Below are 27,677 nucleotides of genomic sequence, written 5' to 3'. Positions count from 1 at the left end.
TTTTTTGGCAGGTGTGGGGTTTGAGACGGAGTCTGGCTCTGTTGCCCAGGCTGGATGCAGTGGCCCAGTCTCAGCTCACTGCAACCTCTGCCCCCTGAGTTCAAGTGATTCTTCTGCCTCAGCCTCCCAAATAGCTTGGATTACAGGTATATACCACCACACCCAGCTGATTTTTGTATGTTTTTCTTTTAGTGGAGATGGGGTTTCACCATGTTGGCCAGGCTGGCCTCAGACTCCTGATCTCAAGTGATCCACCCGCTGTGGCTTCCCAAGGTGCTGGGATTACAGATGTGAGCCGCCATGCCTGTCTCACTTGTTTTTTCAACTCGTTTATTAAAGTCCTTTAGGCATTGGGAATGCAATGGAGAGTTACATTCTCTGTCCTCCAAGGACTAAGGAATATAGAAAGACAGACAACTACAGCGAAGCATGGTTAAGTGTCACATGATTGAAGACATTCTCTGAGAACACATTCCCTGAGAACACATTCTCTGGAACAGCTAACTTAGGCTCACAGTGGATCAAGGAAGGTGTTCCTGAAGGAAGTCATGTTGGAGCCGCTTCTCAGAGGATGAGGAGAGACAGGCAGTGAAGGGAAGGAGAAGGAAAGTTCCCAAGCATGTGGACCAGGCTGGAGGAGAGCATAAGTGTGCCTCGTGAAAGGAAAGTACAACTTTGAGGATGGCTGCCACACAGAATGTAATACAAGCAAGGGTGAGAGAAGAAGCTGAGAAATAAGCAGAAGCCTTGGTGAGCCTGAAGAAGGGACTACACATTAATTACTAATGATTAGGAATTGTCAGCAGATTTTCATCAAAGAGTAACATGACTGGGCCCTCTTTTTTGAGGGATTATGCTCCCTGCAGCAGAGAAAATGGAGACAGGGATACTAGTCAGGAGGATACCGGAGAGAGAACCCTAAAGGAAGGGCACAGTGGTTAGATCGTAAGGGGTAGAATTGTTAGGACGCAGAGATTGATTTCGCGGAACGGGAGTGAGAAAAAGGAAGGAACAGGCAACTCCTAGGTTTCTGCTTTGGGAGAAGGGGTGGAAAGTGATGCCACTCACTGAGTTGATTACACTAGTGGGAGAGGAGCTGGGGAGGGGGGAGGTGAAATTTGGTAGGTCAGTTATTTTCTCTGAGCCTGAAACACTTGCAAGAAATCCAAGTAGACATGCTTACAAGACAGACAATTATAAGGGCCTTGATAAGGATATTTTTACTGAGCCCAAACACATACATTTTATGTGCCCACTGCAGGGCCCTGAGCTTAGAAGGCATGGCCCAGAAGAAGGACCAGGGCAACTGCTCTTGAGGAAACTGGTCAGATCATCAAAAAACAGCCTGATGGTGAAACTGTGGCTCTATTACTTTGATTTGGGGCTCAGATATCTGCAGCATGAAACTCCTCCAGAACCAGACAACCTGAATCTACAAGTCAAGGACTTGTTCAAACCAACAAATCAATCTTCTGCGTGAAGTTTTGCCTTTGTAAGGCCCTCCCTTGCCTTTGCCAGACAGTCTTCACCAGGGCTGCTCTTTTTGTATACTATGAATAAATTCCCATGTTTTAAATCAATTTTCTCTGTAGCTTAACTCTGCAGCCAATATTTGCAACTTGACACTCCTTATGCCTGAGACCTTTTTTAAAAAAAAAAAAAATTTTGTCTAGAGCTCAAAAAAACCAAAAAAGAGGTCTGAGCTACAAATAATAGATTCAAGCTGCCTATGGGCAGCTGCATGGGAAATAAAACAGAAAAATGCCATGGGTTGTGTCACCTTTAGAGAGTAATGATGCACAAAACCGTATGAATGGTTCTGAGAAATTTCACTTGAGAAAAAACTCATTCAACTTTATTGAACACAGCGTCTCTAAATCACTTGGCTCTGAAAGGTTTTTTGCCCTAAGTAACTTCATTAAATCCCATTGAACTAGAGTTTTGTAGAACATGCTTCAATAAATGATAGTTTAGACATTTTGTAAGAAGTAAGCTTACTGATACTCATATTTGTATAAATATTTATATTTTATAACAAAAATCATATCAACCAGTTTATGATTTTTCTGTTATTTCTTCACTGAAGTAGCTTCACTACTAAATGCTTTGTAAACCAAAGTACTACTTTCCAGATCACCAGAGGAGCTGCAATTAGGGCATAATATCCAGGAGGAACTAGCCAGTCTCTAGAGAAGCATGTCCTTAAATATGACGGATGGGCTGGGCACGGTGGCTCACGCCTGTAATCCCAGCACTTTGGGAGGCTGAGGCAGGCAGATCGCTTGAGCTCAGGAGTTTGAGACCAGCCTGGGCAATATGGTGAAACCTCGCTCTACCAAAAATATAAAAAAATTAGCCAGGCGTGATGATGCATGCCTGTAATCCCAGCTACTCAGGAGGCTGAGGCAAGAGGATTGCTTGAGGCTGGGAGATAGAGGTTGAAGTGAACTGAGATAGTGCCACTGCACTCCAGCCCAGGCAACAGAACCAGATGTCATCTGAAAAATAAATCTGAAGGATGTCAGACACATCAAAAACCTGATAAATTTTATATACCATCTCCCTAGGTGGAACATTGCATATTTTCATCTAACACATGAAATCAAGAGATCCATAGACCCTACATCACAGGAAAAGAATTCCTGCTTTCTAAGACACTAAAACATTTTATACCTAATCAATGATGGCCAAAGTAACAGTGCCCTTGAAATCAAAAGTCCTTCGCACTTGGAGTATGTGTGAAGCACATCTTAGTCAGTAACTGGAGACAATCTCCATTGCCAATTGTCTTCCAGGTTCCAAGTTTGTCTGTGGCTCTGCAGCTGGCAGAGGCTTTCCAATCCAATCAAATTCTATTATTTGCCACCTTGTTTGGGGCTGCTCTTTAGTGAATCATGGTAAATTTTCTTCTGAAATTCATGCTTTCAGTTATCATATTTGAACTCCCTGTCACAGAGCCTGAGTAGTGAGGGGCTCTGAAGAGAGAATATATTTATGGTAGAAAGAACACTAAACTGAGAGACTGATGATAGGAAATTTTCCCCCACATTCATCCTCAACTAGCTGTGTAATCACAGAAAAGCTGCTCTATTTCTTCAGGTTTCTCAATTACAAAATGAGTACAATTATCCCTACCCTTCCTGTCTTACAACATTGCTGTGAAAAACCAATAAACTAAAGCCCATGAAAACACTTTGAAAATTCTGAGGTTACATGTAAATGTAAGAGAGGGTGGTGATGATGGCAGCCATATCTCTAACTATTATGAATGGAACTCAGTAAATACTTATTCATGATGGTTGGTGGTTATGATTTTGTTGTGAGTCATCACCACTCGTACAATGAGTTGTCTCTGAAGACAGCTTGAGCTGAAATGGAAGGTAGATGGCAATGTATCGGATTCACCACCTTTCTGTGTAGACTATCTACACTACCATTATGGGTTCACCCATCTATTTTATAGCATGGCCACTAGCTTGTTGCTATTTAACGTGGTGCTACAACCCACAGATGAACTGCGTCCTGCAACTCTTGCTTTGTGAATTCAAATAAATCACTTATAACATCTGAATAAATACTTCATCTCTTGGAATTTATTTTATTCTTTGTAGCTCCTTACTACTTGCATTGAAAGCATAGTCAATACAGAAGTTTAATTGTAATTTCCAGCTAAGTTTTTAAAGAAACCACATAGAAAGCATTATCACTGTTAGTTACCTGCCTGAGGGTATAAGAGATGATAACATCAGTTTAGCCTTGACTCTAGACTCCCTGCCTCAACCTCATGCTTGTCCTTCTGTTCAGCCTCAGCTCTCTTCAGGAGCTATGCCTAGGGCAGGTAGGAACACAGTTATTTGCTACTTGTACCAGGGACCTACAGTTCTTAACATTTTCCAAGCTAAACCAAACCCTAGTGGCATGCAACAGGTAGAATGTAGAAGATATAGGCTGGGCTCAGTGGCTCATGCCACTAACCCCAGCACTTTGGGAGGCGGAGGCAGGCAGATCACCTGAGGTCATGAGTGCAAGACCAGCCTGGCAAAACCCCATCTCTACTAAAAATACAAAAATTAGCCAGGTGTGGTGGTGGGTGCCTGTAATCCCAGCTACTCAGAAGGCTGAGGTAGGAGAATCATTTGAACCCGGGAGGTGGAGGTTGCAGTGAACTGAGATTGCACCATTGCACTCCAGCCTAGGTGACAGAGCGAGACTCCATCTCGAAAAAAAAAAGTAGAACATATAAACAATTCTATCTCTGTGTCTGCACTTTAGAGGGCTATTTAGGACTAACGTTAAATATGTTTTAAAACTTTCTTGAAAATAATTTTATATAGAGGTGAGATGTTAGTGTCACATCATTTACAAGGCAGCCTCATAAATTGAGCAGCCTAACGATTATAACGAATTTTTAAAAGTCTGAAAACTTTTTCTTTCTGTAGGCCCCCTGTGGTATTTCATAAAGGCCTGACAACTTTTTATTTTTTATTTTTTATTTGAGACAGAGTCTCATTCTGTCACCCAGGCTGGAGTGCAGTGGTGCCATCTTGGCTCACTGCAGCCTCCACCTCCTGGGTTCAAGTGATCCTCCTGCCTCAGCCTCCCAGGTAGCTGGGACTACAGGCATGCACCACCACACCTGGCTAATTTTTGTATTTTTAGTAGACACAGGATTTCACCATGGCTGGTCTTGAACTCCTGACCTCAAGTGATCTGTCCACCTCGGCCTCCCAAAGTGCTGGGATTACAGGCATGACAACTTTTTAAAAACAATTACATGCTAAGGAATTTAAACAGAGAAGCCTACATTTAGAAGTAGAAATTTGGGACTGTGACTAGATTCAGTCAATCATTCATACTTTTTTCTAACATTTACCATTTAAAATTTATTTATTTATAACTATCTACTGTATATATGGTGGCTAAAAAAAACAAACAAAACAGACATGGCTCCTACCTGTATGGCACTTATAATCAAGTGGGAGAAAGAACCCAAAAAGAAAGCAAATGAGTATGTAATTACACCTCATGATGAGTTCAACGAAGGGCGTACTGTGAAAAAAGTAAGAGGTGAAGCGGCCTATTTTGATTGGCTTATCAGAGAAGGCCTATCTGAGGACATAACATTTAAGTTCAGAAATGAAGAGAAGTCTAAGCCAAGGAAGAGTGACTGCAAAATCCTAAAGAAAGGAAGGAGATTAGCATGCCTGAGGAGCTACAGCAAGACTTGCACTAAATTCAGAGACTACTAGAGCAGGTCGGTCCAACATTGATGAGACTGGTAAAATGCTGAACTTCAACCTAAGTTCAAAGCAAAGCGTTTGAAGGATTTTATGCAGGAGAGTGAATGGACCAGATTCAGAAAACAGAAGCATCAGCTGAGTGGCTACTATAGCAGGCCAAGCAAAAAGTGCCTGCCTGTTTAGACTATGGCGGTGGCAGTAGAGAAGAGAAGTGGGCATTTGAAATGTATTTAGAAGGTAGAATGGAATGGATTTGGTGTTGGATTAGAAATTGGGGGTGAGACAGTGGGAAAATTCAAAGATGGCCCTGTAGGACTCCAGAATATGGTATTCCAAAATAGGAAGGATTGTTGAGCTTCAAACAATTAAAAAGAAATAGATGCAGAAAAGCTCTCTCTCTCTCTCTCTCTCTCTCTCTCTCTCTCTCTAAATGTGAGACATAGATTTACAAAGGCAATAGGTACCCCCTCTCTACCAGGGATAATAAAAGTTAACCGCTGAAGATAACTTTAGATTCTTATGGCCTGGCAATGGCTGCAGAGGTATCTACATTAACAAGCTTTATTAACTAGCCTTTATCTGCCATTTATTTGCCTTCCCCCAAGTTGCTGCTCATAGAAACTCAAAGTCCTTTTCCTCCGTCTTGCCACTTCTCTAAAAATTTACTGTTCTTTATTAAAGATATTATGTAAGCTGGCATTTAAAGCCACGTCTTTGAGAGCTACTCATTCCGCAGGTGTCTCCCATGTGTATACAAAATGTACATGTTAATGCATTTCTATTTGTTTTTCTTTTTTTTTTTTCTTTTTTTGTAGAGACAGAGTCTTGCTATGCTGTCCAGGCTAGTCTCAAACTCCTGGCCTCAAGCAATCCTCCCACCTTAGCCTTCCAAAGTGCAGAGATTACAGGTGTGAGCCACCATGCCTGGCCTTCTATTTGTTTTTCTCTTGTTAATCTCTCTTTTCTTACAGGGGTCTGTTATAACTAAGAATATATGAGGATTGAAGAAAAGAATATTTTTTCCATCTATAATCCCTCAATGTCTGTCTTGAGCAGGTGAATAGGTGGGAACTATGTGTCAGACCCCGCTCCAGGTCAATGATGACTCACCAGGCTTCTGAGCATCATCTTCTGCCTTGGGCTGTGTGAGTGGATGCACTACTTTCAGTTCACCAGGCGGTACGAATGATGGATTGAGGTTAATTTTAACCATATCCTTTCCAGTGTGTTTGTTGGCTATCCAAATTGTCTTTGTTTTCCATGTTGAATAGAAGATATGGTCACCAAAAAGGGACATTGCAAACAAATTGTGCCTAAAAAGCAACCACAAAAGAAAAATGAACAACAGAACATTTGTTCCTTGTCTTATTAAAGTTTCACTTCATTTCAATTTATTGTGTAAATTTCAACCACCTACCTTTTCAATTGTTTCTCATTCAGGTTTAGAAAAGTATATTAAGTTTAAAGTTTTATTCATGTCATCATACTCTGAGCTAATAAATTATAATTTCTAGCTCCAGGTCCATTTTCTCATTCTTCTGTTAGTCATCCAATAAGTGTGATGAAAATGAGGAAGCGGATAGGAACAGGCTAAGAGTGGGTTTCTAGTGACATCGATTTCACATGACTAATTTCTGCCTCTTACCACAAACCTGGAAAGTCAGTAACTGGCATGATAGCAAATCATTGAAAGATAAAAATATATAACATAATAATTCAAAATAGAATAACTATGATCAACATGTGAGAACTATTATTTGCCAAATATTCTTATTTTTGTTTGTATTCGTTTATTTTCCCTTCACAATAATCCCAAGAGACAGATACTATGATTATCCTCACATTAAAGAAAACTGAGGATAAAAGAAGCTGTAGAACCTACTCAAAGTCACTCACCTAACATGGTAAATCTGGGGATGGAACTTAAATCTTTTGGCTTCATAATCTATGGGCTAACCCACTATATGAGTTTGGTTGACAAAAGTAAAATTGATTTCTCTCATGGACTTCAAATGATAATTATTTTATTTTACAAGAGTAAAACTTACTGTGTGTGATGTTTACTCATCTGTACAGAACCTCCATCATAATCACAGGAACAAATAAGAGAATTGCTTCCTTCTCTGTTGCACTGAATCCAAAACAGCCGCTTATCAAGCACATCCAATGACACAGCTGTTATTTTCTCTGATGTCTCTAACAGAGCCTTCACTTCCACACCATCGAGATCTGCTCTGTGAAGGCTGCCAGCCACCTCTGAAGACCAAAATAGAAACCTAAGGGCAAACACATTACATGGACACAAAAATGAATACATAGTGCCTTAAACGGCCAACTCTCTCAACATTTCAGCAGCTCTTGCACAGGGCAAGTTTGACTATTTTGAATGAAAATGTATTCAACAAGTATACACTGCCCTATTAGCGACATTATAAGTGATTTCAAGTTAGAAGGAGAATTATGCCTCTACAGCAGAACATCATGATAATTAGGAATATTTACGGAGGAATTCTGCCTCAGTTGAAATGCAGGCAACTGTCCTATAGAAAATGGTGCTTTTGTACTGCAAAAGAGGGCTTTGGTCTCAGTGAGAGGATTCCTTTGAATTTAAAATGTTATAATTCTATCAATCTTTGCCATATTTGTAAACATATTTCAATGTCTGAATATAGCAGAATTTACCTTTCTACTGGATCAACTGCTATATTTGCAGGATCTTTTAAAGCACTGAAAAGAACATGGGAGTTATTTCCTTTCATATCTGTTACTGTAATGATTCCTTCCTGTTGATTTGACCAAATAACTTCTTCATTTATCCAATTTATTGCCATTCCAGAAACATTTTTCTCTATATTATATACTCTCTGCAAAATCAAATTTAAAAATCGTTAATATTTCCCTCATTTACAACAAAATTATCTTAATGGTTATATATAAAAAGTCTATTCTTTTAAGTACTTGTCATTTTTATGCATTTCCAAAATTATTTAAATGATAAAATAGCCACAGATATGGTGCCTTTTTTTGATGCAGCATTATTAAACCTCCTGTGACGCCCAAGTAAATATTTCTGGAAGTAGTATTTATATTACAGCTTTGAAACTAAAAATTATGCTACACACTCTTTAAATTAGGCAGCCAACCCTAATGAATTGATCATTTCAACTATAGTAATAGGGAAATTTTCATGCAACCGTAAAGATAGCTATTCAATTCCATTCGCTAATGGACTTTTCCACATCTACAACCGAACTCAATTCCAAGCTTTGCAGGATCTCCCTGGAATTTGAGCTTAAAGACATGAAGTCAATGAATTTCTCATTACAGCTCCCCTTATTCTTCTGGCCCTCCTCCTTCCATAGGCCTCTTCCTTTTCATGCCCTCACATTGTGACCAGAGTAGCAGGGCATCTTTTTATGCACCTTGGGCTGGGTTCCCAACTCTCATGATAAAAATGCCCAACCAAAACTTTTACTTTCCTAATTCCGGCCATACTCAGGTAAGCTGGTATTTTTGGGGAATGGAGGTTGCGAGGCGAGCAGAAGCCCCGATTTGTACTGTTAAAGATTTTCATGGTGTAAATATTCTACCATGGCAGACTTCCAGCTACCCATGACATCACTGAAATAAGATCTGGGCTGAAATCGTATCATCGCATGAGCCTGTGCTATTTCTACATCTCATACAAAGAAATCTAGCCAACTTATTTTACCAACTGCTAATATTAGGTTGTTGCAAAAGTAACTGGTGCTTTGGCCATTGAAAATAATGGTGCAGGCCAGAGGCGCAGTGGCTCACGCCTGTAATCCCAGCATTTTGGGAGGCTGAGGCAGGTGGATCACAAGGTCAAGAGACTGAGACCATCCTGGCCAAAATGGCGAAACTCTATCTCTATTAAAAATACAAAAAAAAATTAGCCGAGTTATTGGTGAATGCCTGTAATCCCAGCTACTTGGGAGGCTGAGGCAGAAGAATGGCTTGAACCCGGGAGGCAGAGGCTGCAGTGAGCTGAGAATGTGCCATTTCACTCCAGCCTGGGCAACAAGAGTGAAAACTCCGTCTCAAAAAACAAACAAAAAAAAAACTGAAAATAATGGTGCAATTACTTTTGCACCAACCTAATACATTAATAAATTAGCTCAGCCAGGTATATTGTTTGCATTTTAACAGTTGTCCTTCATAAACAATGTTTTAACTGAAAGGAAGAACCATAAGGATGGAATTTTAGGTATCAGGTGGATCCTTCCTAATGACTTGACATAAATTCACAACTATTTGAAGTATTTCTATGTTTTTGATAGGAAACCCTCCAGATTCTTAGACTCAAGAGTTTTAAACTATACTACCAGATATCTGGAGGATAATGAATAGCCTTCCTTGACAAAAATGAGGTTAGCAATATTGGAGATGTGATAAAACATATTAGCACCTACTTGAAGCTTTTAAGAATAATTGGAAAGAGATTGAGCTAAAAACCAAAAAACATCATGCACTTTGTGTTGAGAATCAACTCTTAAAGTTTCTCTAGTCACGTGCTCTTTGTAATCCATCACCAAATTGAGAGAACATTCCCCCTGGGACTCACGTAAGGGTTCTACCAGTTGAAAAGAAAGATTAAGAATTTTTGTATGTACTTGAAGTAAAGTACTTTATATCTGTCATCTGCTTTATTATTTTTTTCCAGAGTGCAAGTACCTTGAGACTAAAAAGAAGAAATTTTTTCTTTCTACATGTCAGGTGCCAAAACCCATGACGGAGATTTTATACAGATAAAACAGGGTCTCTCAACCTCAGCAGTACTGACATTTTGGGCTGGATAATTCTTTATTCTGGAGCTGTTCTGCATAGTGTGAGATGTTTCGCAGCATCCCAGGCCCCTACCCACTAGATGCCTGGATCATCTCCACCTTCCTACCTCACCTACTTGTGTCAACCAAAAATGTTTCCAGACACTGGCAATTGTTCCCTCAGGGAAAAACTGCCCCCCACCTGAGAAATACTGGGGTACCATGAAAATAGCAAGAAATAATTATGCAAATAATCTATCTTAATCATAAAATGGTGATCTGACTTAATAAATTCGGATATTTTTCAAAATTATATTCATATCCTTACTTTCTCATTTTGGGGCTTCTGAATATCAACATGTGAACTTATTCAATAATATATTACCATATTACCACAAACGCAGATTAAATAGATGCTTATATTTGGCAGACACACATTTGAACTGGAATATAATTTTCATTTATCTATACATTAAGAACTCAATATATTATATTTGTCAGCCTGTATAAAAGCAGCTCAAATACTGCAGGTAATGGTATTTTACCTCTTGCCTTGACCCATTCAGGAAAACTCTTTGCAAAAGTTGTCTTTCTAAATCCACCCAATAGATTCTTTTCTCACTATAATGAAAATCCATGATCACTGAGACACCAGCATTCGCCACCAATTGCTCATAATTGGTTCCTTCCGTGTCAATCCTAAAGATACTATTTCCGTGGGAGAAAATTAAGAAGGGTGCAGGACCTGGGTGGGAAGAAAGAAACCAAAGTGTATATTTTCAATATTTTATCGCATTTAAACAGGATACCTCCCAATGACCACAAACACAAGCAGAAATAATTTTTAATTACTGGTTTTCTGTTTAAAATCTATTGTACAGATAATAAAGAGTTCCCATAGATATTCACACTTCATTTTGTAAATTTTCTCCACAAACTGATTCTAAGACATGAACATTGGTAAATTATGAAAAATGAACTATCTGAAGAGAAAGACACTTTTTACTATTATCCATAAATTATCTTTTTATGTTCATAAGGGAACCACCTGCCATATTATATTGTGGAAAGTATCTAAGGATAACATTTAATGACATGAATTGGAACAAAAATTATAGATATTATCATTTTGGAAACGGACTCCTAGGGCCTTACCTATGACCAGAGCCTTCAGCAAAATGACCTAGAAGATGATGGTGAAAACTAGCAGGAGGTCTTACATGGAAGCAGGAAAAGTTGACATGCTGTTTCCGTTTCAGAATCCTTAAAGGTTCTGAAATATTTTGACCCCGTTAGCTTTGCCACATAAATACAGGATGCCCAAATAAATTTGAATTCCATATGTATATTGCATGGGACTTGCACTAAAATTTTTTCTCTGTTTACTTGAAATTCAAATTTAACTGGGCACTTTGCACTTTTATTTTCTAAATCTGGGTGGCAAACCTCACTGGATTTCTTGGTTCCTTTAGGGCCTTGTTTGGTATCCTAATCCTGCACCTGGGGTCCTCTCCTATTCTAGGTGATGGCCCCAATATTCAATATTTACTTGGGAACCTGATCCCTTCCTGGGAAACCTCACCACTAATTACTATCAGACTCCATACTGAACTTGCCTTTGATGCTCTGAGATAACGCCAGAGGATGAAATTTGTTTCATTAAATCAAGTTAGTTTCCTTGGTCTTTCTCTCTTGCCCAAGTGTGAGGAAGCTTGGGCCACTCTGCCTTTAGAAAAATGATAGAATCACTGGGGTGAGTGGGGAACAGAGGGGAATTCTAACATATTCTTGCTTCTGTGGTGGGCTTACTCCATTCTGTTTTATCATTAAAAGTAATACCTTAATATGACTTAATAAATGTGTTTATTGCCGTAAGCATTGAACAAAATGATGGGTTAACATCCTTTTACTCAGCGACTATGTTCTAGAGTCAGAAAACACTAACTCCGCTTTGGAGAGTACATTGTATTAAAGCTACAAGAGGCGGGGAGAACCGTAAGATCATGAGAGTTTGAAATAGGTGCCAGCATAAATGTCTGAGAGAATTCACTCAAATTATTCTTCCCAGATCTTTGCTACAACACAAGACCCCCAACACAGACATGTGCTGGGGGAGCCCACGCTGCACTGTGCTCCAGTTGTAGAATCACAGAGGCATCTTGGGAGAAAGGGAAAGGCCACCGGACAGAAAGCCAGAGGCCCAGTTTCCAATCCTGGCCCCACCAGTTTCACTTCTCTGGACATCTCACAGGATCTTCCCTGCCTATATCAGAGGATTATTATGGGGGGGAAAAGAAATTATAGATGTGAAAGTATGTTATTAATTGTGGAGGACTACATGTATATCATTTGCCATTGCTTTTCGCCACAACCAAGTTTTCACCACATAGGTTGTGCTACTGCTTGGATTCGAACTCAGGGACTAGAACATTGGTATAACTTGTCTCTAATACAGCAATTCATCATGGAGAAAAGGAAGACACACCTTAAACCCATAGCTACTAATTCATGGAACATTGATGATCACGGACATCTAGATTTATTTCTAACAGTTTTCTGCTATGTGTATCATGCATGCTCTATAAGCTGAATAAATGTATCCAATACATATTGTTAATTTCCTAATGCACTGACATATTGGTGAGATCAAGAAAACATTTATTAAAAATATTACTAGATGGGAGGTTTCCATGTGAAAAAAGGAGAAAGGAAAGGCACTTTAAACATTTTAATATTTCTTACTGCATAACACAGTACAATCCTCTGTACATAACAGGTACTCAAAAATTTTGAATAAATCAATAAATTAATGAAGAAATAATTGTGTTCTGTTTTTTTTGAGCTGTTACCAATAGTAACAAAGCCATAGAAATAGATACGTCAAATTAATAAAAGATGAATCTATTCAACAGTACTTATTTTACTAGCAGCAATAATAACAAATGTTTACATCCTGACTGCATTTATCCTCAATATAACACTATGAACCAATAAATCAGAGGGAAAAGAGAAATCTCAAGAATTCTTATATTCATAAAACACAAATTACAGCATTAACTTCTGTAACTTCTCAAAAAAATACAGGATAATAAAAATATGAAATCAAGGTATAAATAATACACTTGATTTCAGATTTTGCCCATCTAAGAGCAAATCATGGCATGTAATTCTTAGCAATTAGGAAGGCCCTAGATGTTTTCAAATTGTTTCCCCAAATTGTTTGTTCAAAAGAACCACCCAGGGTGCCTCTCTGTGAGTGTGTAAGTGGATGTTCATATTTTTTGCAGATTCCTACTCTTGAGATTCCAGTTAATCCGGTAGGGCTGAGCTGAGGGGTATGCATGTGTTTTTTGAACAGGCACTCCAGGTGATTCTCAGTCTTAGTGAACCTGGAAAACATCGATCTAATTAAGAGGAAATTCAGTGATGTTTCCCAAAGTCTCACCACTAGTCGGTGGTAGACTTGGAATTAGAATCCAGGTACTGCACTGCCAATCTAGTACACTTCCAATTCTGCCCTGCCTTGGTCTGGGTTGCCATGTGTCAGGATATTACCATCTTCATTTTCTTTGTGTAACTAATCGTAATTCCATTCCCTCAAAGCAGTGTTTGTTTTTTCTACACTGTCAACATCATTTTTTTTTTTTTGGAGATGGAGTCTCACTCTGACACCCAGGCTGGAGCATAGTGGCACGATCGCAGCTCACTGCAACCTCTGCCTCTCAGGTTCAAGCGAGTCCCCTGCCTCAGCCTCCTGAATAGCTGGGACTACAGGTGCCCACCACCATGACCAGCTAATTTTTGTAGTTTTGGTAGAGACAGGGTTTCACCATATTGGCCATGCTGGTCTCAAGCTCCTGACCTTGTGATCCGCCCGCCTCAGCCTCCCAAAGTGCTGGGATTACAGGCGTGAGCCACTGCGCCCAGCCAACATCATTTTATGTAAATCAGAGCCCAGGCTACATTTTTAAGAATGAAATAAAATATAATTTTAAAGAAAATGAAACACTTTGAGAATTAAGGCTTTGTGAAATACTCATTATTCTCTTCTACCTATGGAAATGATAAATATGGTAATGTTTTTCAAACCTGTCAAGGACTCTGTAAACACAGGTGTGTGGTAGTCTGTGGATTTGAATGTCAGCAGGGTGTGCATGTTTGAACAGCTAAAGCTTTCCCATGTCAAAACCTACAGCACTTGTTTTGGGTGCAGTTCAGTAAGGGGGAAGTATATAGAAAATGAAACATTTCTAGGGAACACAAATCTTAAGACAGCAAACAGGTCACAGCAAATGAATTAGAACCTCTGACTTCTCAACCTAGGGATTAGTAGGGGATCTTCAGGAATTAGAAGGCGTTCCGAATGTTTGGAGCATATTGAAGCTGTTCCTCAGTGACTTCAAAGAACTAGGACTACATCGCACAGAGGTCAGTGATGAAAAGCACGCTCTGCTTGAAGTAGGCAGCAGAAACAGAACATTTCATAACATGCACCCCTTCAACCTCTGTGCGTTTGAGGGAGTGGCCCCACAGGTGAGTGAAAAGAGACATTACCTGTCTTCTGCAGGCCTTGGGGGCAAACGTCATGAAAGCTAGTTAACACGTAAATGATAACCACAACCAGGTTAACAAGAAATCCTAGCTGTCTCTCAGGCCAACACTGCCACCTGCCCTCACCACCACAGGTTTTTTGCCCTAAATCTAGAGACAGACTGAAAGTTCACAAGATGAAGAAAGTGCAGAGGGAGCTTCCAGACCTCAAAAACTTCAGGGACACCATGAGAAAAGAATGTAGCTCTAAACTAATGGACCTACATAAGGAAGGCTGAGGCCTCCTCACACTGCTCCCACAGGAACAATATAAATGACTCTGAGAAGAGTCATTTATTACCACTCCGAAGGGGCTGACTTAAATGATAGCTTGGGTTTTATGAAGTACGGAAAGTATTCACTCTGAAAGACTATCTCATCTTCTCTTCAGTTACGGTACTTAAAAGAGCACTGTACTAGTCTGGTTTCACACTGCCATAAAGAAATACCCAAGACTGGGTAACTTACAAAGGCAAGAGGTTTAACTGACTCACAGTTCCACATGGCTGGGGAGGCCTCGGGAAACTTATAATCATGGCATAAGGCAAAGGGGAAGCAAGGACCTTCTTCACATGGTGGCAGGAGAGGGAAGAAAGAGCGAAGCAGGGAAGCCCCTTATAAAACCATCAGGTCTCGTGAGAACTCACTCACTGTCGCGAGAACACCACTAGGGAAACCAGCTCCGTGATCCAATCACTTCCCACCACATTTCTCCCTCAACACCTGGGATTATAATTCAAGATGAAATTTGGGTGGGAACACATAGCCAAACTATATCAAGCACAAATGCAATTTTTGGACAATCACAGCTTTCTTCTCAGTTTATTCATTCATGTCAAAATTCAGGTCAGGTGAGAGAGGGAAGCCAGGTGATTTAAAAATAATACACCCAGAAAGAAAAGCCAGGAGATTTGAATTTAAGTCTTAATTATGTAAAAAATGCTCTGAAAATCCTTTTGCTTCCCCAAAATTGTGAATGAAGATTGACTACAGTAGTGATAGAAATGTGTCATCTGGGGCAGAAAAAAAGCCCCTACCTACACCCAACCACATTCACATGTAAGCTGAAAAGGCTTACTTCCCAGATCCCCAGGACATTAATTGAGACTAGCAAGTTCTACAACATAAAACTTTTTTGTTTCGTTTTGTTTTTCAACAGGACTTCTCAGTCTTTAATGTGCTATTACTCTAAGAGAGTGGGTGGTGAATTTCATCAGAATAATTTTAGTCAACATATGGTGCGTTATCTCTGGGGTAGCACATTAAATGCATTATTTCATTTAATTGGAGAACACTAGGAGGTAAATGCTCTCAACATATCTATTTTACGGAAGAAGAAAGGAAAGTTTCAAACAGCTAACATGCCCCAAGTCACAAGGCCAATAAATAGTGGAGTAGGGATACAGAGCTATGCCTTTCTCATCACAGACCCTAGCTTTTAAAGACCAAGCTATACTGCTTATCTAAATATACCAGAAATTGTTTAGTGTGTTATAGTTCAATTGTGTCAAAGAACCCACTTCAGGAAACACTGTTCTAGGCATATTCACCACAAGGCTGGGTTCCCTACATTTATCTCCCAGAAATTAATTATAAAGCAGGTCCCTTTAAACAGATTCCTATAATTACATCACCTGAATAATTTTATATTTACTTCTATAATGTGTTGCATTTGTAAACAAAAAGCAAAATTCTAAGCCTCCCAACAAACTGAATGAAACCCTCCTCTCAGCCAAGGGCATTTTAAAGTTAACCTGAAAAACTAGTTCAGGTCATGATGGGAAGTGAAGGCTGGACATGCCTTATTATACCCTCCTCCCTTTGGAATTCAGGCACAGCTGACCAGCATTAACATTTAAAGAACGATCTTAAGATTGACAAAACAGATTTTTTGTAGCAATAGGACAACCAAATTCCAGCCTGGCTCTAGTGTAACGTCACATGGCAAGTAGAAGACACTGAAAGAAATCAAAGTAATTTATCCCAAAATGTATTTCTTTAACATTTTGAAACAGCCCTGTAAAGCTGTCTCTTGTGGAGAAAATCTACATTCTGCAGAAAAAAACCCTTTCATTTACAGTCTTTCCCCTGATCCAGGAGAGAATTAACTAAGGTTTGGCACCATTTTAGATCTTATAAGAGCTCCGAAGCCTGCTATCTGGAGGCTTCATCTGCATAATAAAACCTTGCTCTCCACAACCCTTTATTTTAACCCAGACATTCCTTTCTATTAATTCCAGGTCCTTAGATGATAAGCCTTTTAATCAATTGCCAATCAGAAAATCTTTGAAAATTTTTCTGTGACCTGGAACCTACCCCACCTAACCTTGCCTTTGAGTTGCCCTGCCTTTCCTGATCAAACCAATGTGCATCTTACATGTATTGATTGAGGTTTAAGTTGAAGTTTATTGGTTTGCTTATAGATGCCTAATTAGTCCCACACCCTTTGTTGGAAAAGACTGGTCTTTCTCCATTAAATTGCTTTAACATCTTTGTTAAATATCAAATGAGTATACTTGTGTGAGTTCGTTTCTGAACTTTCTCTTCTGTTCTATTAATTTATGTGTCTATCTCTTAGCCAATACTACAGCTCAGTATAAATTTTAAAACTCATAATAATGCAGTTTTGCAGAACAGTGAACCGTTACGATGTTCCTTTGCTGTAGGTAATCCTCAATCTTAAGTAAGCATGTTTAAACACACCTCAGCTTTTCAACATAAATTATGCTCTATTTTATTTAAAGACTACCACTACTAGACTAACATAAATTTACCAACATTAAAGCATTAGAAAAGTTTTTCCAAATGTTTCACACACACACACACACACACACACACACACACACACACACAGAGCAAAATTCAGAAATCACTATCCTGATCTGTCTACTGAGTTTTGCATCTACTTTTGAACATGTCTCTGGTGGACATCTCTAATCAGGAATGTCCCACAGTCCCAAAAGTCCCTCTGCATGTTAAAAATTGTTATTACATAACACCTTCTGATTAGTTTGTTTACTGAAAAGCTTGAATTTGATGAAAAGTCTAAAGTTTAATATGTTTTGATATTTGGTTTTTGACAGCTGTTATAAACAAAAAGAATTATTCACAATTATGTCTATATCAAATAAAATAAATGCACCCTTGGCCGTATTTACAAAATCACGAAATTTACTTTTTAATTACATGCCTCAATTATTCACAAATTTTGTTGAATTAAACCAGCAAATTTTATCTTCTAGATTTTAAACAGTAAATGAAAACTAACCAGAAGGCATTGCATTTTATGTTTTGTTTTGTTTTTTTAATTTTTTTTTTTATTGTACTTTAGGTTCTGGGGGAGATGTGCAGATCATGCAGGATTGTTGCATAGGTACGTACATAGCAATGCATTTTATACTTTTAACAAGTGCACAAAAACTGCACTTGGAAGATTTTTAAAAATAATTTAGAAAGCTGTTTGCAAACGTTTTAAAGGTGCAGACAGAGTTTTTAATAGGTGATGTATTGGCATTGATTCAACAATAAAATCACATAACAATGGAAACATCTCCAATATCTATCTTCAAACTGCTCTCTTCATACACAAATTTTTTACAGTGAGTAGTCACTTTCACACTTATTAAAATGTCATCTATAATTCGGATAAAGTTGTGTTGTTTTAGTTATTTTTGGGTAGCATACTACTGACATCTCTCTGTAATCACAAAAATAAAAAAAGCCAAAAAATTTTAAACACATGTCCTTTTTGCTTCTTCTTCTTAAGATGGCATCTCACTCTGTTGTCCAAGCTGGGGTGCAGTAGCACAATCATAGCTCACTGCAGCCTTGAACTCCTGGGCTCAAGCGATCCTCTGGCCTCAGCCTCCTGAAAAGCCAAGACTATAGTCACATACCACCATGTCCAGCTACGTTTTTAAGTTCTTTATTGAGACAGGGTCTCCTATGTTGCCTAGGCTGGTCACAAACTCTGGCCTCAAGCAATCCTCCTGCTTGGGCCTCCCAAAGTGCTAGGATTACAGGAGTGAGGCACAGCGCCCAGCCAACACTTGTCCTTTTTTAAAAAAAAGAATAACGTGACATTTGAGTGTTCTGTTAAGTGCTTTGCTTCAAGATACTTTGTGGAAAGCATGCAAGACAAATATTTTTATGATTACTCCCCATCAAATACAAAGTATTATAAAGAGACTAGTTAGTTTTGTTTTTACAGGAGTAACTACATCAGTGACATTCCATAGCGCTTGATGCAATTCCAGTTTCAACTTCTTTGCCACACAGCCTTGCTGTGAAGACTGTGGGCCTCTCTCTGTCATCTCACCAAGAATGCTTTTCAGTTGACGTTCTAGTAAGTCCAGTGGCTCTACCACTGCTAAACACAGTTATACTATTTTTTTTGTAGAACATTTTTTAACATATAGAAAAAGTCACTTCTGACTTGTGAGAACTTTCACTGAGAAAATTTCTTCTCTGGTGCATTTTTCCCTTATTCTCTCATAGAAAAGAATATGATAGTGGCTAAGGTTACTGGCACTGGAGACAGAGTACTTGTGTTGACTCTATTGGCTCCAATACTCTGGGCTGTGTGACCTTCAGCACATGACTTGACCTCTCTGTATCTTGGTTTCTTCAACTGCAAAAATAAAATGGGAATAATGGTAATACTTACCTCATGGATTGTCAAAAAGAATAAGTAAAGTAATTCATGTAAAGTGCTTAAAATCTTGTCTGACACATAGTGAGTTCTCAGTAAATGTTGACTATTAGTTTCTAGAAAATACCATAAGCTGTGATATATTAGAGGCACCTTTACTTTCATTCAACAGTATAATTGCTTAGTATTTATTTCATCACATTTTTGTTGATTCTTTCTGTACAGTTTTCAGCAGTATTTGCTTACAGAGGAACACATTTTAATTTGTTGTCTTCTGGTTTTCCATGTATTATTTTAGCAATATTTTACCACCACAGGAAGCAGGAGGAACAAGTGTTTCACCAATAATATCAGGCTTTTCCTCTTTTGCCTTAAGAAACCTCAAGAGAGGCTTCTGACTTTTTTAATTAAGTTTAGTAAATAGAGTCTTAACTATCATAACTTTGAACACAGCTGTAAAAATTATTTAAAAAATCATTTTCAGATCTGAATACCCATTTTCAAATCTATTGTTTGTCTTGATGGTTTCATGTTATCATTATCATCTCCCCAGGTACATTTTATAATTTTTGTGAGGTTCGTCACTAGTAATAACAATTGTAAATCCATTTTTCAGGCTTTTTTTTGGTAAAATCTACAGAGATCTGCATTGCTTTCAGCTCTTATGTAGCCAACAAAATGCTCATTCTAGGAATAAGAGAGGTGTCAAGGCTGCCCTTTCCTCATTCTCTTGGGTTTGCAATATTAGTGTTGTCTGCAATCTTTAGTTTCTCTGTAGGAAGGTGTCTGAGACACTTGCTGAATTTTGTAAGAGTTAGTTTTGATAAAACCAAATAACATGATCTGTAAGTCAACAGGTAAACTGCTGACTGAGCTCTGGAGCCCCATTGTCCTGCCAGGGAACCCTGTGTATGTGGATCGATGATGTCTCCACTGTCAGCCCAAGCACATAGTGTCCAATTAACACTTGTTGACTTGATTTGAATTAGTTAATGGGTATAATTTATATTAAAGAAAATTTCATTTATAGAAGTTCTACTTTCAAAGTTCTTTCAACATAGAGAACTAGATATATTAGGAAAGTTTTCCTAAACCAACTTAAAACTATTAATACTTTTTGGTAGAAAGAACTAATAAAATCATTACATTGATGGATTTTCAACAATCAGTCTTGAGAGGTGTCATGTGCATTGTAAACTCGGCAGAATAAAAGTCCAGGGTCCTGGGTTATATTCTCACAGGACCTGAGGAGCTACTTCATCTATCTAGATCTCAGCCTCTCATCCATAATATGAAGCAGTTGGGCTAAATGACCTTAAAGTTCCTTTGTAATTTGACATTTATCAATTTAATTCATATTCTGTCTGTACTATAGAATTCAATAATTTTCTTTTTTATGGCACTTTGGCAAGGAGGCTTAAACTTGTGGTAAATTTCTGCATATTATCTTAACTCTATTTTCTATCAATTGTTTCCTTTTCTGTTTATTGGAATTTCAAACATAAAACCAATAATGTGTCCTAGGCCAGGCATGGGGGCTCATACCTGTAATCCCAGCACTTTGGGAGGCCAAGGTGGGTGGATCTCTTGGGCCCAGGAGTTCAAGACCAGCCTGGGCAACATGGTGAAATCCTGTGTCTACTAAAAATACAAAAATTAGTTGGGTGTCCTGGCGCACACCTGTAGTTCCATCTACTCAGGAAGCTGATGTGGGAGGATCACCTGAGCTCAGAAAGTCAAGGCTGCTGTGTGTCTTGATTGCGCCATTGCCCTCCAGCCTTGGTGACAGGAGTGAGGCTCTGTCTCAAAAAATAATCATAATAATTTTAAAACGTGTCATCATGATCCTTACTAAGGAAAGTAAAACAATAACTTAAATAACCTCCCCCAAGTGACACTAAACACCCAATATTCTGAAGGAATTCTAAAAATTAATCTACTGATTAAATCTGTAAAAAATTTATTGGAGCTACAAAATTTGGTGTAAGTGCCATTTATACTGGACACAATTATCTTCTCTTCTTTTTAGCTAGCTTTAAATTTAGTTTCTCAAATTGAAAGGATAAACACATAAATATTTGCCTATAGATAGTACATTCTGAGTGTTTCTAGACAAATAGATAAAAATGAGGTAAAATTAAGAAGTGTAGGAGTCTTGATATTTCCCGAGTCCAATTTCATTGTTCTCATTAATCCTACCCTGGTCATTCAGTTCTGGGCCCTACATATATATATATATATATATATATATATATATATATATATATATNTATATATACATATACCTATAGGTATAGCTATGTAAATAGGGAGAAAAAATAATTTATATAATTTTCTTGAAGGCATATATAAAAATGGAAAGATTAACTGTTTAAAAAATAGTTAATGGGGAATGTGTGTCATATGTTATCTTTTTCATTATATGAAATGAAATAGATAAATTTAAAATGAAAAAGATAATTTAAAAAATCACAAAGAACCTGCTGGTTAAGGACTTAGTTCATCCCAGGAAACTAACTTTAGACTTCTCTAAGCATTGTTGAAAATTTGAAGAAATGGGTTTTAGAAAAATTATAGACAGCAAAGGTGTTTCTAATATGTCTCATTTATGGTTTTTGGTGGAGAGTAATAGTAATGTGGGTGACACACACCTATAGTCCCAGCTACTCGGGATGCTGAGGCAGGAGAATTGCTTGAACCCAGGAGGCGGAGGTTGCAGTGAGCTGAGGTCATGCCACTGTACTCCAGCCTGGGCAACAGAAAAATCCGTCTGTAAAAAATTCCGTCTGTAAAATAAAAAGCAACTGATTAGATGGGCTCAATAGAAGCCCAAACCTCAACATCACACAATATGCCCTTGTAACAAACCTGCACATATACCCCTGATTCTAAAGTAAAAATTGAAATTAAAACAGACAAAAAACTAAAAGCTAAAAAAAAACCCAACCAATCACACTACACAGGCATGATCTGAAACGGATTTTCATAAAGGCAGATTTGTAAATTATAAAGTAAGGGTTTTAATTTACTTGAGCCAAATTACTAGTCCGTTTACTTTTTTTTTTTTTGGAGACAGAGTATTGCTCTGTCACCTAGGATGGAGAGGTGCAGTGGCGTGATTTCAGCTCACTGCAACCTCCACCTCCTGGGTTCAAGAGATTCTCTTGCCTCAGCCTCCCGAGTAGCTGGGATTACAGGCGCACACCACCACGCTCAGCTAATTTTTGTACTTTTAGTACAGACAGGGTTTTACCATGTTGGTCAGGCTGGTCTCGAACTCCTGACCTCATGATTCTCCTGCCTCAGCCTCCCAAAGTGCTGGGATTACAGGCGTGAGCCACCATGCCTCTTCTACTCCGTTTACTTTTGATGGAAACAATCATTTGCTCTACCCTGAACACAACCAAATGGTTCTCACCTTCCAACTTCTAAATTGAATGTCACACATTTAGGCCAGCTCAAATTAGCCCCAAAATGTAAATTCATTAAGAAAATTAATGTGCCTTTAATAGCTTTAAAAATCCTTCAGGAAAGGGTTCCACATACAGGTATTGATCGACTTACGACCTATGCAACTTACAACCATTCGACTTTACGACCACAATCGCTAGCCACGACTGCTCCGCGTCTGGCAGCGCAAATGTTGCCCAGCTGGGCGTACGACAGTACGGACCAGCTTCCGGCAGCACTACCATCTCCGCGTGCATATAGCCTACTCAACTTACGACCAAATCGTGTTACGACCAGTCTGTAGGAACCAATCGTGATCATAAGTCGAGCACTAGCTGTATAGACAAAAATACGCAAAAAAATTGAAATAATCACTAAGAGTTTCAAGTGGCTTGTTTTTGCTGCTGTTAAAATAACACTATTACCAGTAAGAAACTTAACAAACAGGCTTAATTTGCAATGAATGGAATTTTTTATCAGTTGGTATAAGAAAAAGACAAATACCAGAGCCGCAGTTCCACAAGGATACTTACGCAAATCAAGTTGATATGTTTTTGTATTTTTAATAAACATTTCTTCTGATTACAAAAATATGAATTTTTGTATTTTGAAATTATTTTGACTGTAATTTTTAATGTTGTAGAACTATTCTTGGGTTTTTCAATATGGCATTTTGTCATGTATAAAAAGTGTTCAATGATCACAGGCAAAACCAAGCCACATTTGGAAAATGCTATTACATCCATAAAAATAAGTTTTGGAACAACAAAAACATTAATAGAATCTCAGGCTTATCAAGTGTTTATTATATGCCAAGCTCTGTTTTGTGCACTTTACACACATTAACTTAGTGGTTCTAAACCCAGGCTATTGGTTAGAATCACCAAGAGAACATTAAAAAAAAAAGAGACCTAGATTTCAATCCCAGAAGAGTCTGTGATCCAGACTGCCTGGGGCGGTCACCCGAACACTGGTGATTCTAATGTGCAGCCAGCCTTGAAAATGAATACATTAACGCAATACTGACAAGAGTCCTAGGAAGAGGGTACAATTACCTTCATTTTAGAGTAAGGAAAATGAGACACAGTTCACAAGCAGCAGAAATGGGATTGGAACACAGGCAGGCAATCTGTCTCCAAAACTGATGCTCTTTACCCTAAGCTCTACTACCCCTCAATGACCAAAAAACCACTGAATATTTGGAGGATAGTTTCACTGGAGTTAATTAAAAAAAAAAAACCTTCACATAACCCTGACTGAAAAAACAAACAAGCTCCTGGTCTCAGAATTACTCTGGTTTGCCCCTGACTGGGAAGCTGACCAAGCATTAGCCAGTGCTGAAATCAGTGATTTCACTGTTTACTACTAAAAGTGATCTACCGAGTTGGCTAACGTAGTGCCACCCAGGATCCCTCCTGCAGCTGGGAGACTGTACTTCTTCTTACCCTTTATTTACCAAAAAGTTCATGTAAATAATGTAGGTACAGATGCCAAACAGGAGCCGTTTCTTTTCCAACTGCTGTCTGTCCTCCAGGGTAAATAGCCCTGAAAGTTCAGAAACCACACCAGCAGTTTTCTTGCCTGCTCTCCTCGCCTTCTGTAGCTCAAGTAGAAGCTAAGAGAATACTCGGTTAATTTGTTTAAAAGCAGGGAGAGGCAGGGGAATAGAAAGAAACCTAATTGTGTTGCTATGACTTGAGCAGCCGCATGAGTAATAATCCTGCGTAAATTCACCTCAATACTGTTAGATCACGAAGGATTCTTCCTGCTCTATCTCAATGCCAAGGGCAAGAAATAAGGCAAGTAGAATTTAAATGAGGGAAAAATAGATGATGGTACCATATCTATTTAGGGAGGAGAAAGAAATACTATCCTCTGAAATGCACGCAGTGACAGACGGTGACCCAGGCAGTTAGCAGCTAACATGAGATCGCGAGTGTAAAGTACGGGGTTTAAACCAGTGACTTGCAAGAAATGAGGAAGCAGAGAGGCAGGGAGTCACAAAGTGGCATCCACATATTCCACACTCCGTGGATCCGTGCCATGTCACTGCACTGTTCAAGTAAGACATCTCATCATATGACTTGATCAAAGAGATTTAGCCAAGACGTGGAGCCCAAGAGGACATTAATTGAGCACACTCTGCTAAGCACCATGCTTTGGTACATACTTGGTTATCTCATGTGACTCTCCACAAAAATCCTAAAAGCAGTGGGTGAGGGTTTTATTTCCCAGAGATATTCTAAGGTAACTCAGCTATCAAGTTAGTAGCATGGATATGAAACGAGGTTTGTTTGCTTCTAAAACCTGTGGTTCCTTCCATTTTGTGACACAGTCTCTCCAACTCATTGTTTCTATCCTGGATTTTATGTTTATTGGGTACAACCTAGCTCAATGAAGGCACTTCTGAGCCGCCATCAGGGGTGGCAAGGAAAACACGGCATAGACTTGCTTGCCAGCCAGAAATCAAACTATTCTGAGATCCTAGAGCCAACCATTAAAGCTCATTTTTGTAATTTCCTGGGTTCTGCTTCAGCAACTTGGGTTCTTCTTTCCTAGCTACTGGCTGCCTGATAGATTGACCCAACTGTCACCCCTCACATCCCATACAAATGACAGTGCCCAACTCTAGATATTTGCCAGCTACTCCCAGGAACATTCTCCCACCCCAAAGGGGCTCCAGTCCATTTGATATAACTGTATACTAAAGTTTTACTTCTGCCTCCAACAGCTGAGTCTAAGGTTCATGAGGTCACTTTTGTCATTTGTCAGCCTCTTTTTGTTGCCGTTCTCTAAGACGATGTCATTAGCAGATCAGAGAAAGACACCTCATTCATACACAAGAATTTGCTGAGTACACACTATGGAAGCAGAAATGTCCTAAGTGCTGTGGACATAGAGATCATTAGGACTCAGCCTTTCTTTCAAATATCCTAGAGTTCTGCTCACATGTTACAAGTAGTGCCACTTGAGAACAGAATCCAGAGATTCTGAGCAGAAGCACCTGATTTCCTCATTGGGAACTTCCTTAATGAGTGAGTCAGGACAGCAGCCTGGCTTTGGCAGTTTGGCTCCGTTCTGCTCTCTTTATTCAAACTATTGCGCACTGTCTTCCAGAGGTGTCTCTCCTGGAAACTGTACTGTGTTTTCCCCCTCCATCTATCTCTTTTTAAAAGTCAGACCCCATCTCAAAGAGCAAGCTGATGAGAATGGAATGTCAGAGCAGCTTATACTCTCTCATCAATGGAGGTGGCTGCCTTGTCTGAGCAGCAGGTTGGAGACCCACCCAAGGATTCAACAAATGAATTAACAGAGAGAGAATGTTTTTCAGGCAATATCTTTTGGCAGGAATGTAATTCGCCTTCAGTCAAGCTCCCATTTCCCCTTGGCGATAAATCCATTTAATATGAGAGGACAGTGTGCCTTATTTGCCCATTGTCATATTTGGCAGTTCTCAGAGTTACAATGCATCCGTTACTAAAACTCCGGAGTTGTGTCAGCCTCAGAAACAGCGAGAGTGGGGAGAAAGTGAAGGAGGTTGAAACTGAAACTTAGGTTAATTCTCACAATTACCTTTGTTTACAGTTCCCTTCCAATTTTTCACTAATTCTTAGCAACTTCTGAATTCTTACACAAAGCTTTCAGAAGGAAGGATTTTTTTTCTTTGTGGCTGAAGAGTTTCAAATAGGCAAACAAAAAATTAACCATCTGTTTCCCTAGTTTCCAATATAAAGCCAATCAACTAGATGTTAATTACTCGTCTTGTCAGAATAAAAACTGAAGCTTCCAAGAAATGTTCTGCTAGTTTAAAATGAGGTATATTCATTCACATACACACTGAAGTACAGGATGAGAGTTATAAATTTTTAGTTGGTAGCACATTAGCTCTAATGGCCAGTATGAAAATAAACATGCATCAGAAAACAAAAATTAAGCAACTGTACACACCCAAAGACAAACTTTTTTAAATGCCCAAGTATATAGGATTGATTCAACAGAGATGTGAGGGCAGTTTCCCAGAGACCTGAAGCTCCCTTTCATTGGATTACTTACCCATGCAAGTAGAATTCCCATTTCCTGCGGGAGTACCTTCAGAACAGCTCCAGTGCTGCGGTGCAGACAGACTAACAAAACTAAATTTTAAAACTACTGGCAACAGAATGATAAGAGTGAGCAGCATAATCTTGATGGGTTTGAACTTTCAAAAGAAAACAACTTGATTTTCCTGGAGCATGGCCTGGGCAAGGTAAGTGTGTCTGACTCCAAACGCGCCTGCCTCAGCGGAGCCTTGGCCCTGGGGCATGTTTTACCCTCCTGTTGTGCTGTTGCCCTCCAGCTCTTTCTTCCACTGACAGAACTTCCCAATGCAGCCTGCCAAGGGATGCCACAGGGAAGATTTCTTTATCTACGTTTCTTTGGAAGCCACTAAGAAATACCTGGCACCCTTATGACAAATTTCACAGAGTTTAACAGCCCCAGCCCCGCTCTGGCGGCCTGAGGCTGACTTCACTGTGACAGATAGAGCAAGGCAAAGGATTAGAGAGGAAAAAGAAAGGAAAGAACTGATGGAAAGTTCCAGCCACAGCCCTTGGATGGGGCTGAAAGAAGAAATACGGAGATACGGTTCCTCTCCCAACACAGTTTCTCTTTTTGAAAAGTGGAATGACTCAGCTTTGCTTTTTAAAGCTCTTCAGGCTCCACCCCCTTTCCTTTAGTGACACTTGAGTGAGCCTCTGTTTGCAAATGAGAATGCGAGCAATTCCTCCACACAGGAAAGCAGGGATGGCTGCCAGAGAGGAGATAACTTGCTGCTCACCATAAATATCCTGGGCAGAACAGGGAGAGAGGAGTTAAGGGGCTGTGGAGGAACTCATGGTGTCTTGGCAGGACCTGCTAAATATTGGCTATATTTTAATGTCTTGAAGGATGGAGACAAAATTAAACCATCCAGTATAAATC

General features: G+C 39.1%; 1 protein-coding gene across 2 annotated transcripts in view; it reads right to left on the bottom strand.

The window, feature by feature from the left end:
• The window catches only part of EGF (epidermal growth factor), a 91,349-nt gene extending 63,984 nt beyond the window's left edge, over window positions 1–27,365 (bottom strand). For both annotated transcript variants that reach the window (XM_017509715.2, XM_017509719.2), the window contains exons 1-5: window positions 26,772–27,365; window positions 10,573–10,772; window positions 7,923–8,104; window positions 7,289–7,516; window positions 6,351–6,553 (exon numbers count right to left, since the gene is read on the bottom strand). In XM_017509715.2, coding sequence (XP_017365204.1) covers window positions 6,351–6,553; window positions 7,289–7,516; window positions 7,923–8,104; window positions 10,573–10,772; window positions 26,772–26,898 — 940 coding nt within the window. In that variant the 5' untranslated portion in view covers window positions 26,899–27,365. The remainder of the gene's footprint in view (window positions 1–6,350; window positions 6,554–7,288; window positions 7,517–7,922; window positions 8,105–10,572; window positions 10,773–26,771) is intronic.
• Between the last annotated feature and the right edge of the window lie 312 nt (window positions 27,366–27,677).

The sequence above is a fragment of the Cebus imitator genome, unplaced genomic scaffold, assembly GCF_001604975.1.
Source record: "Cebus imitator isolate Cc_AM_T3 unplaced genomic scaffold, Cebus_imitator-1.0 Scaffold17, whole genome shotgun sequence".
Lineage (NCBI taxonomy): Eukaryota > Metazoa > Chordata > Mammalia > Primates > Cebidae > Cebus > Cebus imitator.
The sequence above is the reverse complement of the archived record's forward strand: the minus strand, read 5'-3'. Positions and strand labels throughout refer to the sequence as shown.